The sequence below is a fragment of the Sturnus vulgaris genome, chromosome Z, assembly GCF_052056855.1.
Source record: "Sturnus vulgaris isolate bStuVul1 chromosome Z, bStuVul1.hap1, whole genome shotgun sequence".
Lineage (NCBI taxonomy): Eukaryota > Metazoa > Chordata > Aves > Passeriformes > Sturnidae > Sturnus > Sturnus vulgaris.
This window is the reverse complement of record NC_142283.1, coordinates 20986908-21004267: the sequence shown is the minus strand read 5'-3', so window position 1 is coordinate 21004267 and position 17360 is coordinate 20986908. Positions and strand designations below refer to the sequence as shown.

General features: G+C 37.7%; 2 protein-coding genes across 6 annotated transcripts in view; both read right to left on the bottom strand.

Moving 5' to 3' along the window:
- The window catches only part of TNFAIP8 (TNF alpha induced protein 8), a 57613-nt gene extending 55473 nt beyond the window's left edge, over positions 1-2140 (bottom strand). The window contains exon 1 of the mRNA XM_088156750.1: positions 2061-2140. Coding sequence (XP_088012876.1) covers position 2061 — 1 coding nt within the window. The 5' untranslated portion in view covers positions 2062-2140. The remainder of the gene's footprint in view (positions 1-2060) is intronic.
- Positions 2141-2885: 745 nt separating this feature from the next.
- The window catches only part of DMXL1 (Dmx like 1), a 76536-nt gene continuing 62061 nt past the window's right edge, over positions 2886-17360 (bottom strand). For 2 of the 5 annotated variants that reach the window (XM_088156745.1, XM_088156747.1), the window contains 11 exons: positions 15829-15915; positions 15062-15183; positions 14803-14944; positions 10965-11015; positions 10629-10689; positions 10021-10148; positions 9750-9842; positions 9198-9289; positions 8233-8285; positions 6961-7178; positions 2886-6567 (listed from right to left, as the gene is read on the bottom strand). In XM_088156745.1, coding sequence (XP_088012871.1) covers positions 6343-6567; positions 6961-7178; positions 8233-8285; positions 9198-9289; positions 9750-9842; positions 10021-10148; positions 10629-10689; positions 10965-11015; positions 14803-14944; positions 15062-15183; positions 15829-15915 — 1272 coding nt within the window. In that variant the 3' untranslated portion in view covers positions 2886-6342. The remainder of the gene's footprint in view (positions 6568-6960; positions 7179-8232; positions 8286-9197; positions 9290-9749; positions 9843-10020; positions 10149-10628; positions 10690-10964; positions 11016-14802; positions 14945-15061; positions 15184-15828; positions 15916-17360) is intronic. The other 3 variants (XM_088156746.1, XM_088156748.1, XM_088156749.1) reach the window with 2 other exon arrangements.

Sequence of the window (17360 nt, the reverse complement as noted above, 5' to 3'; positions counted from 1 at the left end):
ACCATCTATTTGCCTTATGATTTACCTTAGGGATGTAAGAAAATGTTACCAAATTTATCTAGAAAGTGGTTATAGCTGCTAGAATGTAATAAATATGGAAAAAACCTATGAAAAGATATTACCAACTTTTTTAGATTAAGTAGGTAGTTTTAAAGGATATATACAATGGTATATACATGACAATACCATTTGGTGGCTTTTTTTCCTTTTCATCTTTGTACTGTTCATGTACAAGGATTAACAAAAAACATAAAGGTGATTTCTAGCTCCAAACCTCTATTATGAGGTAAACTCAAGAACAAACATCTGCAACTTCGAAGAAAATTCACCCTAAGATGCAACTTATCTCAAACTGGCCACTGTTTACATACCATAAATTGTTATTTCCGTATTTCAGTATTAGTTTTGTACAAACCTATCCGTAAGGATGCATCATCTGCTTTAACACTAATTAGGCATTTTATTGTCCATCACTTGGAGGACTTGCTTTGTTGTACGAAAATACAAAATGGACCAAAGCTGAGATTTGATTATCCACTCAGCCTTTTCAAGTAGCACCTATCATTCTTTACCTAGCAGCAACTATTTAAAGAAAACTCAAAACAGATAAATTAAGCTGCGGAGCACACTGAAATCTAGGTTTGGTCAGATTAGGCTAGTTACTATTTAACGGAAATGAGCAGCTTCCTGTTGTCAAGACAAACAGCGTGCAACTTCCATTTCAACCTGCAGTGTTTCAGGCTCCTGCAAAGATCTGCACTGAAACTTCTATTTCAATAGCGTTCCAGCTGAAATTTGCTTTCTAGTGAAGCAGAGGCACTAAATGTACCAGAACGTTTTAGTTCCAGTACTAAGTGTAAATGCACTAGAACATTTCAGTTCCTTCTTCCTGCTTCTGAGCATGTTCCAAGTTCACGAAGTTTTGTCTTTCAAATTCAGGTCTCGTACCCTCTTTCCACTGCAACACTCCTTTTTTTTTTTTTTTGTGTGTGTGTGTGTGTGTGTTTTGTTTTGTATTTTTGTTTTTGTTTTTTGTTTTGTTTTTGTTTTTTGGCTTGGCTCCACTGCCGATGCTCTTTCAAGGCAAATTTCCCATTTAGAGCTAACAAGAGACAAATAGAATTGGAAGCAGTAAACCCAGCCAATGAGAGCGAAAACGACTGCTAGAAGTTTTGACCAGGCAGTTTGAAAGGGGGAAGCATCACCTGGACCGTGTTTTGCTTTACCCGTGGTCAGGTAAGACTGTGAACATGTCTAAAGTGTCTCCACAGACGTACAGAGGTGTGGAGGGTCTGACCATTCAGGTTTCTAAAGACAGGTTTCTAAAGAGGCAAAGCCCACGCTGAATTGTGATCTCTCTTACTTAATTAGCAGTATGTAAATAAGATACTACTAATTCTACTGGCAGAACCTCAAGATTTTTGCCAGTAGTATTTCAAAACCAAGCTAGCACATCTCAGAAGAGTTTGCCTTTTACAACCACCGTGCAGACTTCAGCTGCATCACCACGCCTGTCCCTGCCTCAAGAGCTGCAGGTCAGTCCTGCGCGCCCCAGCACACCCGGACGCGGGGCACGGCTCATTCCGGGTGAAAGCAGAAACATTTCTGGAAAAACAGCGGAAAGCCAGCCCAGGAGGAGGGGAGGAGGCTTGGTGTCCCCAGCAGAGCAGAGCAGCCTTCACCCAGACACATCGGCGGTGAGGAAACTCCCCGCGTGGTTCCGGGCAGCTCCCACCTGGAGCGCGGCGCCGGGACCCGCCGGGGCAGGAGGCGGCCCCACACCCGGACACCGGGCCCCAGGGCCAGACCCAACCCCAGCCCCAGCTCCGCATTTCACCCCCCGGGCTGAGCCCAGCCGTGCTGCCGAGGCCGCCGAGGGCCCCAGCCCGCCCCGCCGCCGCTCTCTGGCGCGCAGGGCAGGGCAGGGGCGGGGGCCGGGGCCGCCCGGCGCGGCAGGGCCGGGATGGGGTCGGGGACGCGGCCCCGCGGAGCGGCGCGGAGCAGCGGCGGCACTCCCTCCCTCCCTCCCTCCCTCCCTTCTTCCCTGTGAGTGCGCTCACTGTGTGCGCGGCGGCGGCGGCGAGCCGAGCGGAGCGGGCGGGCGGCGGCGAACTCGCGGCTCCGCGCCGGGACCGGGACCGGGGCGGGGCGGGAGCGCACCCGGCCCTGCCCTGCCCCGCGCTCGCCCCGGGCCGGGGCGGGGCCCGCCCGTCCCGCTCGACCCCCGTACAAGCGGCAGCTACCAAACCCTAAATACAATCGTTTGTATCTACTGAGCTGTACGCAGAGGTAGTTTAGATTTTGGCAGCAGCTTGCTGCGAGCCTGAGGAGATGCATGCTTTACTCATGCCCGCTGTGTGCCTCGCGTAGGGGCTGCTAGGAGTTAAGGAACAAGTCTTAAACACTATGAAGGCCAGAGAGGAGAGAAATTTGTGCTGGGAAGGTGCTCATTCCAGGCCTGGCAGAGGCAAGATGTGGTTAGCAGAATCCGGTCCGTCTGGGACGGAGACTATGTGAAAAGCAGCCGCTCACACACACCTATCACGGAAGAAAGAATATCCCAAGTTAGGGGACAGATGGCCTTTGCAACCACCAAGAGCCTCCACAGTTCCCCCTGTGGACACCAGGACCTGGGCTGTGTATAAAGGCAATAGTGATTGCCTTTACATTGCACTGCAAAATAATTTAGTTTTACTCAGTTCTGTTACTTATGCATAAAAAAACCCAACCAAAAAACCCAGCACCCAACCCCGTCCCAAACACCAAAAAGTCAGAACAAGGAAGGATAAAGCATGAGACGATAAAGCATTAAAAAAAAAAAGGAAATATTAAAATCATTCATATTTTAGTACTAGAAATGGGAGGAATAAGAAACACTAAGAAACTTGGTAAATCAATATCTTTATTTTATAGAAAGTAGTTTGATCAGTGTGCTGAACCTGCCATTAGCGATGGTTTTGCTATTTTTAGTAAAAATAAACATTTGAAAATAATTACCTTGGAGAATATTTCATCTCCAAGCTTATTTCCCCTTAATCCCTGTTGCTTTTTTGTAACTATTGCATCTAATCTAACACTGGGTGCTCTAAACAGGAAGGAGGTACCTACTGTAGGATATCGCCATAGTTTATTTCCTGCAACTGGTTCTGAGGTTCCTAAAATGCAGTAGAACATGTACGACCTTACTCTGTACCACCCTGGCACGGTACAAAATGTGCATCGATTCCACCTTTCTCCATCAACATCCTGCAACAGCAGCTGCCAGCTGAGAATTTTCTGGTGTAAAGTCACACAGCAAGCCAGTTTAAGTACCCAGATGGCCAGAGTTTAACTTTAACAAGTTGCTGAAGTAATCATGAAGAACTTGGACCATGTATCTGAGGTAACGGAAACAGTTAGCAACACAAGAATGACACACTCTGACAGCATCATGTACTGCTACACAGATAAACACAAGTCACAGCTCCCAATCTATGATATTTAAAAGGGACAGTATCAACTGCCAGCTAAATTATCTTGTCTGGACAATAAAGTATTATTGATTAAGTACTGGCAAAAGCAAATTTTGTGTTCAATTTGTACACGTGGCTACTTTAAGCACAGGGACCTCTCTAGGCACTAGTACCCTTAAGTTTTGAGTAATTTGCATAGCAACAGGGAAAAAGCATGAATTGCTGGAGGACAAAAGTCAGAGGAAGTTAAGGACAAGAGCCAGAGGGTTGCGAGTTTAATTCTTCTCCAATGACTAGATTCAAAGTTGAGAGTGTCCCTTTAAAAGTTGCACATAAAACAGAATTTAACTCATGTTTACTCCATCATTACAAGAAAGCTACTGATAATTTGTCTTACAATAGTTAAACATCAATGAACAATATGCAGGTGAACAACTGATTTGTAAATGAAATAGCAGCAACATGGAACTCTAGAACGTTAAGTTTCTGCAGGATTTATTGGAAAGATTATAAAGGTGTGGCAAATACATTGTGATTTTACATAATTTAGTTTCAAGAATAGCTTATGGTAACTATAAACATAATTGAAAATGCCTGGTCAAGGTCAGTACTTTTCTGGTATAAGTGTAAGTTTGCCAGGATTTTTCAAAGTGCAGCTTTACTCAGAAAAATGACAACATTGTATGTCTTGGCAAATTGCATTTAAAATCTGCTCAGTTTGCAGATGGTAAGACAGCTTTTTGTGATTGCCAGTACAACGGATTTGAGCTTGAAGAATTAAAGCTAATGAGATATAAATATTTAAGGACAAAACATCAAGGACATAATTATATAATACTGCCATGATTTTTGCACGCTTGTAACTTTGTTAGTTCAGTGGGTGTATAAAACTGACGCATGTATATAAAGCAGCTACAAAGTCACGGTTTCAGCTGATTCGAAAGGAGTGTGCTACTGTTTACTCCACTGTTTTCCTTCTTCCATAAGAATAAAGAATATTAGAAACTCAGCCACTGAGCAGACAACTCATACTCATTGGGCAAGTCTGTTTTGTAAGGTGGCATCACTTCTAGTCGCTTTTCTGGTCCATCACTATACTTAAACTGTTTTGAAATCACGTTCAATTTCTAAGTGTTAAGGAAGAACAATTATAATCAAATCACAGAACAGCTGTACCAGTTTGAAATGCTGTCACATGTTTCTTCATGGCAAAACATTCACATTCTTTTTATTGCACAATTTGAAAATTCAGGTTATGTGCATAAAAACCTTCATAGTGTTTGCACTGCAACTTGCGAAACATACATTTAAAATGACCTTAATACATTTTACAAAATCTTTTTAAACAACTTTATATTCTTAAGATAAAAGCATCCTGAGAATGTTACATAGTTCATTATACAAGCCCTTCATTTCTGCTATGCTTTATTTATCCCCATAGTTCCTAATTTGACAAGTTTATTTTACAGTTAGTATCTTGGTGCTATATTTCACAAAATATCTTTTAGCAAAAAGTACACCATTGGCATTCAAGTAATCCAGCCTCAAATCTAATTTACAAATTAAACCTTTGTCAAGCTCTCAAGTAAGGAAAAGTAAACCAAAATACATACAGAAACAGTTTAGCTGACTTAAAAAAAAAGTAAAGGCCTTGTGCATTAATAATTTGGTCAAATATTTAAGTTATGCAGTTTAATATTTTGGCAAAAAAAAAAACCCCTCTACATCTATCCTTCTCAGTTTGTTTTCTTTCATCTGACACCAGATGTAAACAAGAAGTAAATCAAGAAAGAAAGACTGACAGCGTGGAAGTACTTTGCTGTTGAATTACTTTTTCCTTTTTTAAAGTACTTAGAAAAAACAGACAAACAAAAATGTAAGTGCTAAGAATGGACTATCTTTGGGCTAAATAAAAGTCTTACTGGAAAAAAATGCAAAAATAAATTAGGTTGGGTTTTTATTTCCTCTACAGACATCTAAATAAATAGTCTTTGAAGAAATTCTAGTGCCATATCCTAAAGCAGTATCTTCCTGTATCTTTTTACCAAGTCTAAGGCTCCACACATAATCTTGACTATTTTACTAGGAAGATATCCATTCATACTTACATTTTATTTTTTTGTGAAGGGAGTGTTCAGGATTAAAAATATATTTGTTTTCAAAAGGTCAGCCTGCCATCCTGATGGCAGTGATTCAAGCTATAGAACAGAAAACAAGTTACAGAATATCCCTCAGTTTCTTATACTCTAGATGAGAGGAAGGAGATCAGGCAAGCTAGAGAAGTAAGCAGCCTGGATTTCAGGAGTGGAGAGACAAAGTGGCTCATTGTATGCATGCCTGCATGACCAGGAGTATTCACTCCTGGAGACTGTTTCTCTTCTGCACATAGGCATAAATTTTTATTGACAGCTGACTCAATAAAGTGAGAAGAGAAACAGTTATCATTGCCACAGTGAAAAAACATTACCTAAGGTTTCCATCAGGACAGACAGCTTTTACAAGGTGGCAAAGTGTTGAATATAAGCAGAGGTCATGCCCAGATGGTACACTCCAAGTGAGAGTGTACCTACCTCAAAAGGAAGAGTAAACCACTTCAGCAATACCTTTATAAATTATAACTACATAATTTGGAGTAATATTTAGCTTTTATTTCAGGCAATGATCAAAATCTGAAGGACCTTTTAATCTTTAAGGCATTAGTGCATCAGGGACTAAAAGCTCCAGGTAATTAATAAATAGGGGGTTGAGGGCAGAAGGGAAGAAAGAAAAATCCCCAAAACATCTTTGTGTCACAAGCTATCATTGTGCATCTGCTTTGTTGGTTAGTTCCAGGAAAAATATTTTCAAGGATGGCAGAAGGGGAATGTTATTCACTATTCAGAGAAAAACATTAGATCATAAACTTCACATCATTTTTTAACACATCCTTTAAATGGCTGAATCTATCAGGCAAGATTCTCATTTTTACTGTTCCATCAGCACCACAGGAGAATATGTGATTTGCTGGTCCTGTTTCAATTTGCATGACTCCTGTCCCAATGTTTCTGAAGAGAGACTGTCGAGCATGCTCATTGACGAAAGTGTGAAGAAGATTAAAAGTAGTCAGACTCCATACCTGGAAAAGCATCACAACATCAATCTCTTATAAGGATAATTAGCATGATATTAAAAATCATCATGTGACTCATGGAGGAATTGCACTACATTTTCCACTTACTTTTCTGACACTGACTGTAAAAGAAGAATATATAGCAATCTGTAATGACACATTTATAGAATACTAGTACTCATTTTCTATAACTGGCAATATGGAGAGACACTGAAGTATCACTAATTAAGAGGACTGCATTAAAAAGAGGTTAAGACTGACATTTCGTAATTAAATTAGTAAATGTGAAAGTAAGAGTTGAGAAGAAATGCAATACATATGACATCTGATTGTACCACACCTGGACAAGATTCTTTCTGAAGGCACACAGCATCTCTGCTCCCTCCCCATCATTAATACCTTTATGTTGCCTTCAGCAGACCCTGTGACAAAATACTCTTCTGTAGGATCAACAGCAATTGCTTTGACTGGAGAATCATGACTCTGGAGTAACTGCTGCTGCTGCTTTAGGCGAAGATCAATTACACAGGTAAAGCCTTTTCTGCCTCCAGATATCAACAGCTGGTGCTTTGGAGCATATGCTAGCACAGTTGCTCCACTATCATGACAGATAAAAGCTGAAAGCCAAAGCAAAGTAATTTAAATAAAACACTGTACTAACTTGCATTTTCCATCAACCTCTGATAGTTCAAGACAATAGCAACAATGAATTTGATGCTGTAATCCAGTTGACCACAACCAGCCCACTTATTGTAGTACCAATGCATATGTATAAAACCAGGTCCCATCAGACATTCTGAACCTGCAGTGTTCTCAAATGAAGCAATTAAGATCTGTCCTAACAAAAAACGCTATTTATTTTTCTATCCCTGTGTAAATACAAACTCTTAACCTTTGACCAGAAACGGATTATTTAAAAAACATTAAATAACAGATTTGTTATTTTAATATGAGTTGTTATTTTAAGTCATATAATGCCCATCAGAAATTCTCCCTAAACCACTAGCACAAATATCTTGCAAATTTCCACTGTTCATTTTACAGCTAATTTGCTGCTTCTCACATTTATTTGGGTATGTCTATCCCTCTAAATGAGTGGAAAAAGGGAATGAAAGTTACAATTATCAGAACACAGTTTGGGACACTGTACTTGTAGTTCAAAGTGCCTATGAATTTACAGTTAGAAATTCCGTATGTCTCTCACATACACTTAAGCATTCACCATACTTTAAGTACACAAAGTTCAAGACTCTCTGATCTCAATTCCCTATTTCAGGTACTGAAATGCATTTGTTGTATTACTTGCAACTAAGTACTACTAATAAAGTTAATGAAACCCAGCTAAAACTTATTGCATCCCCAAAATCCTACTTAGAGCAGTAAGTGTTCTAAAGCAAGAGCTGCCCAGAATCTTTTAAAAAAGAACAGAAATGCTTGAAAGGCATGCAAAAAGAAGGTGTTCATGACCATGAAACCAATCATGTATATAGAACACCAACTAATCTCTCAGGAATCTGATTTGATATTCCCAGTGGTGTTCTCACATAGAATGGTGAAAGATGTTTTATTGCCAGTGTTAAAATTAGTTCCCACAATAACTCTTCCATAAAGATAGACACACAAATACACTTTTTTATATTGTGGTCAAACACTTTGTTGTATGTTACTTACCATGCACCAAGCTGTTTGTAGGAGAAACCAGAGTATCCCAAAGACAAATATTTCTGTAGAAAAAAATATGTTAATTCAGCAACAGATGTTCAAAGGTATTTTGAACACTTGAAAAGTCATCTATACTTAAAAAGGTTGTTTCAGGAATAAAGCACTGTAAACAGACTTTCAACAATGGCTTCTGAGCAGACCCCAGATTACTTCCATAGTTTATCACATACTGCAAGAACATGCCTTCTGCACAATCATTCTATAACTGATATTTCCATAAAGCATTTATGTTAACAATCTTTTGTAGCTTAATTTACAGGAACGTTACCAAGTTTTGATATTTTCTGATCAGTACTTATTTATGAAAACAAATGAGAAATGAAGAGCTATCCATATTCCCCAGAGCTATAAAAATCACTTACATGACAGGTTCATGTGAGTAGAACAGAACAGAATAGTTCAGCTGGAAGGGGCCTACAAGGATCACGTAATCCACCCACCTGACACTTCAGGGCTGACCATAAGTTAAAGCATGTTATTAAGGGCATTGTCCAAATGCCCCAAACTCTGACAGGCTTTGGGGATTGACCTCAAGTAAGCCTGTTCCAGTGTCTGAACCTTTTGGTAACAAAATGTTTCTTGATGTCCAGTCTCATGGCAGACCTCTCCTGGCACAACTTTAAACCATTCCCACACATGCTTCACTGGATTCCTGACAGAAGCACTCAGGACCTCCCTTTCTACTTCTCCTCATATGGAACATGAGCAGGATATTTGTGCTTCCCTGTGAAACCCCCCCTTAATAGGCACATGAATTTACTTGCAAACATTGCTTTCTCTCCCTCTCCCACCAAGAAAGAAACCATGCAGAAGTACTCTTAAAATGCTTAAGGATCATAAGAAAAACAAAGTGGGGGAAAGGAGAGAAAACTTGGCACCACTTCACTTCTATGCACTATCACAACGGATCTTACCTATTGTCAGAAGAAAATCCTGCTGTAGCTATCAAAGATGATGAACTGATGAAAACAAAGTCATTGGCTGTTTTGCTATGACACTGCCATGTCTGAAAAATTGCAGTTAGAAATTATTATTTTAAAAGGAATCTATTTTGTGCAAGCAGGTAATATTAAACTTCCTTGAGAAGGAAAGGTGTTTTATAAGAAATTTAAATAACATAGGATATAAAAGGTATTGCTACGTCTTGTAAGACTCTTAACTTTTCATGGAAATATACTCTGCAACCCTGAACAACTCTCCATTAATTGACAAGTGACAATTATTGGCATGCCTCAATGAACATTAAAGTTATTTCAGATCTCATGTTGCATTTTCCACTCTCCACTTAGTAAGTACAATTAGAGTGTAAGAACCTGTCATAAAGACCACAGGATGGCAGCAATACATAACTTAATCTTGATTAATACTGGTTATCAGCACAATGCTTGGTCCCTCCTAGTTGTCTGAAGGGAGAAAGAAGGGAACACAATGCAGGTTTGTGGAAACTAACTTAGTTTTCAGCTTACCAAATACGGCTTAGGTGAAGTTCCAGTAAGTGGACAACATTTCCAATTTGTCTGATATAAACTGATATATCCATCAGCATCAACAATTCCGAACTGAAAGAAAATACATAGTAACAATACATATGTACGTATTGCAGAGAAAATATCGTTTTGAGATTTTGAGAATTTTGAGAAAATACTTGAGATTTGAAGCATGTGATGTTTCTGCTAATTAACAATTATACTGGGGGAGGGAAGAAGAGAAAGTGTACAGAAGCATTTTGTCAGTTACCTTATTTCCCTGGTAATTGAACCGCATTCGAGTTACCCTTGAGTTGCCACCAGATCGAAAACATGTGATTTGCTGTGCATGACCCCATTCAAACATTCTTACGCTCCCATCTTGAGCACCCGTCAGGTCTGCAACAGAAAATATTGACATGACCTTTCACAAGAGCTGTAGCTCTTATAATTTCAAGGAAACTCACACTATCGCAAAATAACTAGTGCCATAGTATCTGTCTTGGTGTAGGAGCAGAACGTACCTCTGCAACTCAAAATCATGTTACTCAGTATTTGATTAAGAACTGTATTTAGATTCTCATGAAATATGGAGCTATTTACTTGGAAATAGTAACACGTTTTTTCTAGTATCTTTCATTCTAGTCACAAATAAGAGAAAAATATAGTACTTTTTCCTGTTTCTAAAGGCTATTCTACATCCCCCAATATTTTTAAAAATTAAAAATAGTTTCAGTAAGTATGGCTTATAATGAACATTCAAAACATGTAATAGATTGTTGTGCTATACAAAATAGCAACACACTAAGAAACAGGTGATGAGTAAGAAATATATAATCTTTAGATAAGTTTTTCTTTTTTAAAAGAACCTGAACTTACAATATGGCAGTGTTGGATGAGAAGCCATTCTTCTGACATTATTAATAGCTTTCTTGAGCATCTATTCAATACAAAAAAATAGAAAAAAATTAAATAGTACTACTGAACAAAACATTATCAAACTAGAGAACAATTAGTGATTGCAGAGAGTTCTTTCCTATCAAAATTCCTACAAAAACAAGTACTGGGTTTAGAGATTCAGATAGGAGTCTGTGTCTTCCAAGACTAGTGTAGATGTTAACACTTTTGCAGCTTTATACATCTAGATAAATATTAAACTTTTTCTTCAGAAATGTATGGATCCAAATATAAACACTCCTTAGACTGCAGTCTTACCTCTTTTCTTTCCAATTCCTTTCTGATTCCATTAAATTTATTGGAATATTCCTGAATATTGTAAGATAAGCAAGAGAAAGGCAGAAGCATGTAAAGAAAGAGGTAAACAAACTTTAACAGAAGTAAAAAGTAGGAAGGAATATATTTTCAAGTCTAGTTAACTTATTGCCATTGATTGAAAAGTGGTTATTTGTGATCATCCAGAATAAGCAATATACTATGTAAATGGTATTAAATAAATAGATAAATAAATGTTTCTTCAAATTTTTCTTCTGTGGCAAATACAGATCCAGTGAATTTTCAGTAGCACGTTTTTTCCTAAATTTCAAAATTTGCTTTGAGCTAGGCATACCACCCAGATTTTTGTTTTCTCTTATTTTATTAATTCCTGCTGGGAAGAATTCAATGTGCAAAGAGGACTGGAGACGTTTGATAATTATATTTGAAGTCTATCTATTTAAATGATATGTTCAACACACAAAAGGAAAAAATAGTAAGGATTTTTTATCAAGGAAATACATCTGTTACTGTGTTGTCTCTTCCCTCCCTTTCCTTCTATTAATGTATGTTAAAATTAAGTTTTCATTCTTTTATTGCCCAATAGCTCTCAAAAGTATTGACTTCTTTGAGGACTGTCTTTCCTCAGAGAATTCTTGGATTTGGTATGCTCATGCATATATTATTTACATCAACATTTCAGAAGGGCAAAATATCTATTTGTGGCAGGTGTTAACTTCAAATGAGAACACATGAAATTTTGTTGCCAGGGCACTCATCTTCAAACACAGCATCTTATCACTTACCACATACCATGCAAGCTGGCACTGAACTACTTCCAGGGAAATACTTCGGTCAGAAAATACCTTTAAGACCATTGAATCAAACTGTGACTTTCAATTGCCATAATTTTGTACAGTATTTTAACACTGCTTGGTCATGGGGCAGTAGATAGTGATGAAGTATTTCAAGTATGCTATTCTCCCCTGGCCTCCAATTACATGAGGGTGCCAACTGAAAGGAGGCAGGAATTGCAAATTTTCATGCACTTCATATTCTTAAACAAAATCAATATAGTTTTAAAGAAATATCCTCTAAATTATTAGTTTGCAAACAAAAATGAGGAAAACTACTCGGAAGGGAAATAATTTACTTTTTTGTAAAAAATTCCCTGGGTTTGGATTCATGGAATAACTGCAACCCTCTGAATGACATTTTGGAAGTAGATTTAGATCTTTCAATTCTCAAGGTTTTGTTGAAGAGAAAGCCTTATGTCCTTCAGTTATTCAAGTTCATTCCAAAACATTTTCTAAAAATAAAAAATATCATCTTGAAATATGTATTTCTCTTTCTTTTTCTCTAAGTACTTTAAATATCAAGGAAAAAGACAAATGGTTTGGTAAAACTATATACTACATTTTAAAATTCAGGACAACAGAGAACGATATTCTTCAAACAGTTATAGACTGATATGTGCACTTATATTTGCAATACTTTGCTCTCTAGACTCACACTTATCACACTTACATGTAAATGGAAGAACAATAACTCATGGTCACTCTTGTTTCTTCACTAAAACAAAGGGTTGTATTGAGTTTTACAGCTACTAACTTTTACTCAGAAGTTAATGGAAGTCATTGTCCTTCATTCAACAGATAAGCACACATCATGATCTCCTAACCCCTGCTGGATTATGCTTTGGAAAATTGCAAATTTGCAGAAATGTGCCTTTGAAGGGCTACACTAACAGAACTCTCTGGTACAGTTTCTCCAATTTAGAAGACAAGTACAATTATGAAATGCAAGTACTTCCATTATTCATATAACTGACATTTGACACTCATAGCCCCCCTTAGAACAGTTGATGGCTAGAACACTGTTTGCTTTGCTGGACAGTTGGATATTTTGGGCATAATGTACATTAGGACTGAAAAATAAAAATGCATTTTAACTGCACCCCACCAGTTGTTAAACTGTTAAATATCGGTGTCAGTCACACTGAGTTTTACGACAAGATGTTGGCAACATTGCCTGAGTTTCAGAGCTGTAGGTACATACTATTTCCTTCAGAACTCTTTCATGAACACCTCCTGTAAGAACTGTGTAAACAAACTGTGCCAAAGTGCCTGGCAGTGACCCTCCTTACTTGCCCTGTATGTGCTGTGTAGCAGGAAATAGTGAAGAGTGACAGAAAAACCTTACACTTCATAGAATGTGAACTGCCTGAGTGTCCTTTGCTGATGAAAGCGAAGCAAAGACAATGAGATTGAAAAGCCAGATATGGTACAGAACAGTGGGCTACAACTACTAAATGGGCTGCACATTATGGAAAAGCAAAGATGATACCAAGAATCAGCAGTATCTGAAGGAACAAAGTAGAAAATAGTAGCAAAAGAAAGGTCTTAGTGAAGCTGCTTTTCTTCCAGGTTCCAGTTCTTCCACAGCAACACTATTTCCTCCCAAGAATCCCTATTTTTTCCTTCATTTACTTTGTCCTTCACTGGGTACCTCTGTCTTCCCTCCCTAGTGGGCAGGTGTCGTTCTGTGCTGTGGTTGGCTGTCTGCCATAGTCAAACAGTATGCCAGACAAAATTAAGCCCCAAGTTTAACAGCAAAGCATTCAATACAAGCAGAGCTAAATATGTTTTAGGAAGAACATTTTACTGCATGCAAAATAGAAGGCCGTGTCAATACTGCTTACATTAACAGATTATGCAATTACTTAACATTGAGAAAAACACAAATACAAAAACTCTGTATGCATATGTATATATATATTTAAAACATGGAAGTGAGAAGACGAAGTGGCAAAGGCATTCAAAGAATACTTGCAGAAGAGACTTGATTGCAATAGCAGAGCTGCAACACTGGCAGCTAGGATCAGTAGTTCCTAAAGTGAAGGCAGAGGTGCAGGTACTGGCACAATACCCACTTCCATATGTGGAACACATGATCAATCTTATAATGCTTATTCCTTATTTACTTCTATTCATCAGCTATTTTCAAAAGTCAATGACAATATTAATTAACATATGGTTACTTCATTCTGCCACCAGTTATAGACTTGCTTTGAATTGTTAAATGACACCACGTACAGCCAAGTCTCAAGACTTAATGAATTTGATCATTTAGGAAAACTCTGCTTGCTGCACTCCCTGTGCAGAAAGACTGAGAGATACTGGTGTCTTGCATGACCACTTCAGCTCACTTAAGTGTCTCCAAATAAGCATCTCCAAGCCAGCTAATCAACAGATCTACATCGATGCTCCACAGGAACTAAGATAAGAATGTCTGTGGCCAGACTACAATTATGGTCTGATCTGAATTAAATCTAACCTAATGGCCTTTTGCTCAGGGCCAAGCTTCATTCTGGACACAAGATCTTTCTGAAGCTGGAGAATGAAGATGAAAATAATGCTTAAAATAAAAATTACCACAACATTTCATACAATTATTTCTACCCAATCCTTATGAATTTATATTCTGAAACCTGCTGAATATATGCTTTTTAAACAGACCATTTGGCTTCAAGTCATTAAAGAAAAATTTATAGTCTAACTTCTTACCCAAACCCCAATTCTTTGCTTTTATATGATGCTTTTAAAGAAAGCATGTATGACTTGACTGAAAGCTTTGCTTGTTTAGTTGGTGTCCCTTAAATTCTGTGCAGTATTTTAACCTATTAAATGAATTGTTACCAAAAAAATCCAGCTTGCCTTGGTTGCACAGAAAAGTTTTATTTAGTCACCTGTTAACTGCAAAATATAACAAGCAAGAATGAACTGATAAAAGGACAGAAGTAAATAGAATACATAAAGCTAATCTTTGAAAAGTGACTTACCACAGATGCACCCCTCCCAGTCTGTGTACTACCAAGCCAAGGCATATTGATAGGTGTGCCAGGATTACTATGAGTATAAGGAGTGCTTCCCTGAACATTTACCAGATCATCACGAGCATGTATAACTAGGAAATCATCAGCCCTAGAAATGAAAAAACACATTTTAAATCAAGATTCCCAACAGCAACAATAAATACCATGTTTCGTTACTCTGATTTAAGCACAGTCAAGTGTGATATTGAAAACCAAGAACATATACCCTTTATTTTCTATTTCCATATCATCATCAACCCAGGTATAGATTTGCGTAGCTAAAATTGCAGAAACATCCAATTCTTGAATATCATGACTTGATGCTATTGCAATGCAGTTCCGATTTGCCTGAAAAAAATAACATACAGAAAGACAGATGCAAAAGGAAAACTCAAAAAAATTTTGTTTTTCTGATTATGGCACTGCTGGTTACAAAAAACACACACTTAATTTACAAACCCCAAACATTTACATCTACAAATCTATGTACATTTATACTTGACATTTCCCTTATGAAAATCTAATTTCATCTGGGATAGTATCACACAGTATTTGCATCTTGTAGCCCCAAGCAGCTCAAGTATCTCCTTGTTTTTCTCAGAGGATAAGCAACAGATAACTACACTACAAGGCTTGCAATCAGGCTCCCCTCCTCCAGGTCTGAAAGGTTACATGGCTGAACAGAGAAGAAAAGACTACTTCCTGTTTGACAGAAAATGACAAACAGACCTACACACAAGCCTAAAAAAAAAAAAGTAGAATCCACCTCTCCCTTCAATCAATCCATTGCACAATAGAAAAAAAGAAGACAATTTGTAGTAAAACTGTTTATGAAAATGTAATTTTGAAGTGCTTTAGAGAAGCGACTGTCAAAAGTTGTAGCTGCTGAAAACAGCAGGACAGCTGGCAAAGCCTACCTCACCCAGCCAAATCATGCCTGGATATCAGGTGGAAAACCCAGGAATTGGATTATTCTACTTCCTTTATACCCACCTTATTGACTGCAAAAGCAGTAATGATGTCTGACTCTTTATGGATTATTCTTGCCTTGCCACCAGGGTATCCCAAATCTGTTTCTATCTGTATTTAAAAAGTAAAGCACAGTTAATTGCAAACTTCTTTGCAATACCACTTTTTGGAGACAAAAAAATGTTACGTGTGAAATTTCGGTTTTTTCCCCTTAATTTTAATTCAAAGAAAACTCAACACCTATAGCCTGTAATAATTATGCTAATTATGCTAAACCTGTTCTGTGTAATAATGAAACTTCCCATTGCTGTGTTAAGATTACCACAGCAACAAAGTGTAATTTGTCACACAAGCCACAGTACTGTGTTCATTCTCAAGTTTCTCAGGGGTGCTGAAAACCAGCAAGGCTACATGCAAGACACTGTTGATTGAAATTTTGAACCTTGATATTTTGCTCTCAAAAAGTTTGCTACATCCATGATTGCTCTTAGCAAACTTCTTTTGCCACTGAAACTGATGAAACAGTCCAAAAGAACGTGCAGGAAAGCTCCTGAACAGGAAAATTAATCTGAACTTCATCAGTGTATCTAATCACAATTATTACAATTAAATGAATATGAAACCCTGTACATGCTGTAACCACAAACCTTTCCCTACCAAATATTCTTTTTTTTTCCCATGTGATCTAATGCTGGATTTGAATATTGTCTATCATTTTGTATTTTAGAAATGAATTCAGGTACATGCCAGCACACAACAAAAGTCTAAACTTTACCAGCACTGCAGCAATCCTTTTCAAAATTAAAGAACTCAGCACCGAAAGAATTGATAGGTTACAGACCAAGACTGTTGCAGTTACAAAATAATTTTACAGTAAAAGTAATAAAACTGCCAAACTCAGTCACCTAAGAAATCAAACCTGAATTACAAACACAATATTTATTTTTTTTTTTAAATCTCGAAGAATTATTTCAGAACTGTTTCAAGCCTCTCATCCTCAAATTCTTAATTTTCTGTGCTTTAGAAGATTTAAACAATAATATTTTACTTGAAAAGCAGTATGATTTTTCTGTCAAAGAACTGCACATGGTCTTTCACAAAGTCTAATAATACAGCTATTACAGACCAAGAAGCAGAATATCTTTCTTGAAGTCAAAACAAAATTGATACTTCATTGATTTTATGTATGCAACGCTGGACAAAACCGCATTGGCAAACAGACCCAAAACCACGATTCGTGTCTTGTGATGAACAAACCTGCAGGAAATTAAATTTATTTTTTCTCCAGACAGTTCCAATAACCTATTTGCTAATACTGCATTATCACATGATTAATATTAACAAAGCAGCCCAAGCCACAAAGTGTTCACATTTCTGTCTTCACACTAGTTTTGCAAAAGAAAAGAATATGGTACTCATTTGAGTTTCTAGGCATAGTACTCCATCTTTTTAGCATGTCACACCGATTTTTCAAGACAGTTGCTAAAACACTTAGGAGGTGATTTGTCACCATTTTTAAAAAAGGCTCAGTGAAACCTCTCAGTAGCAAACTCCTA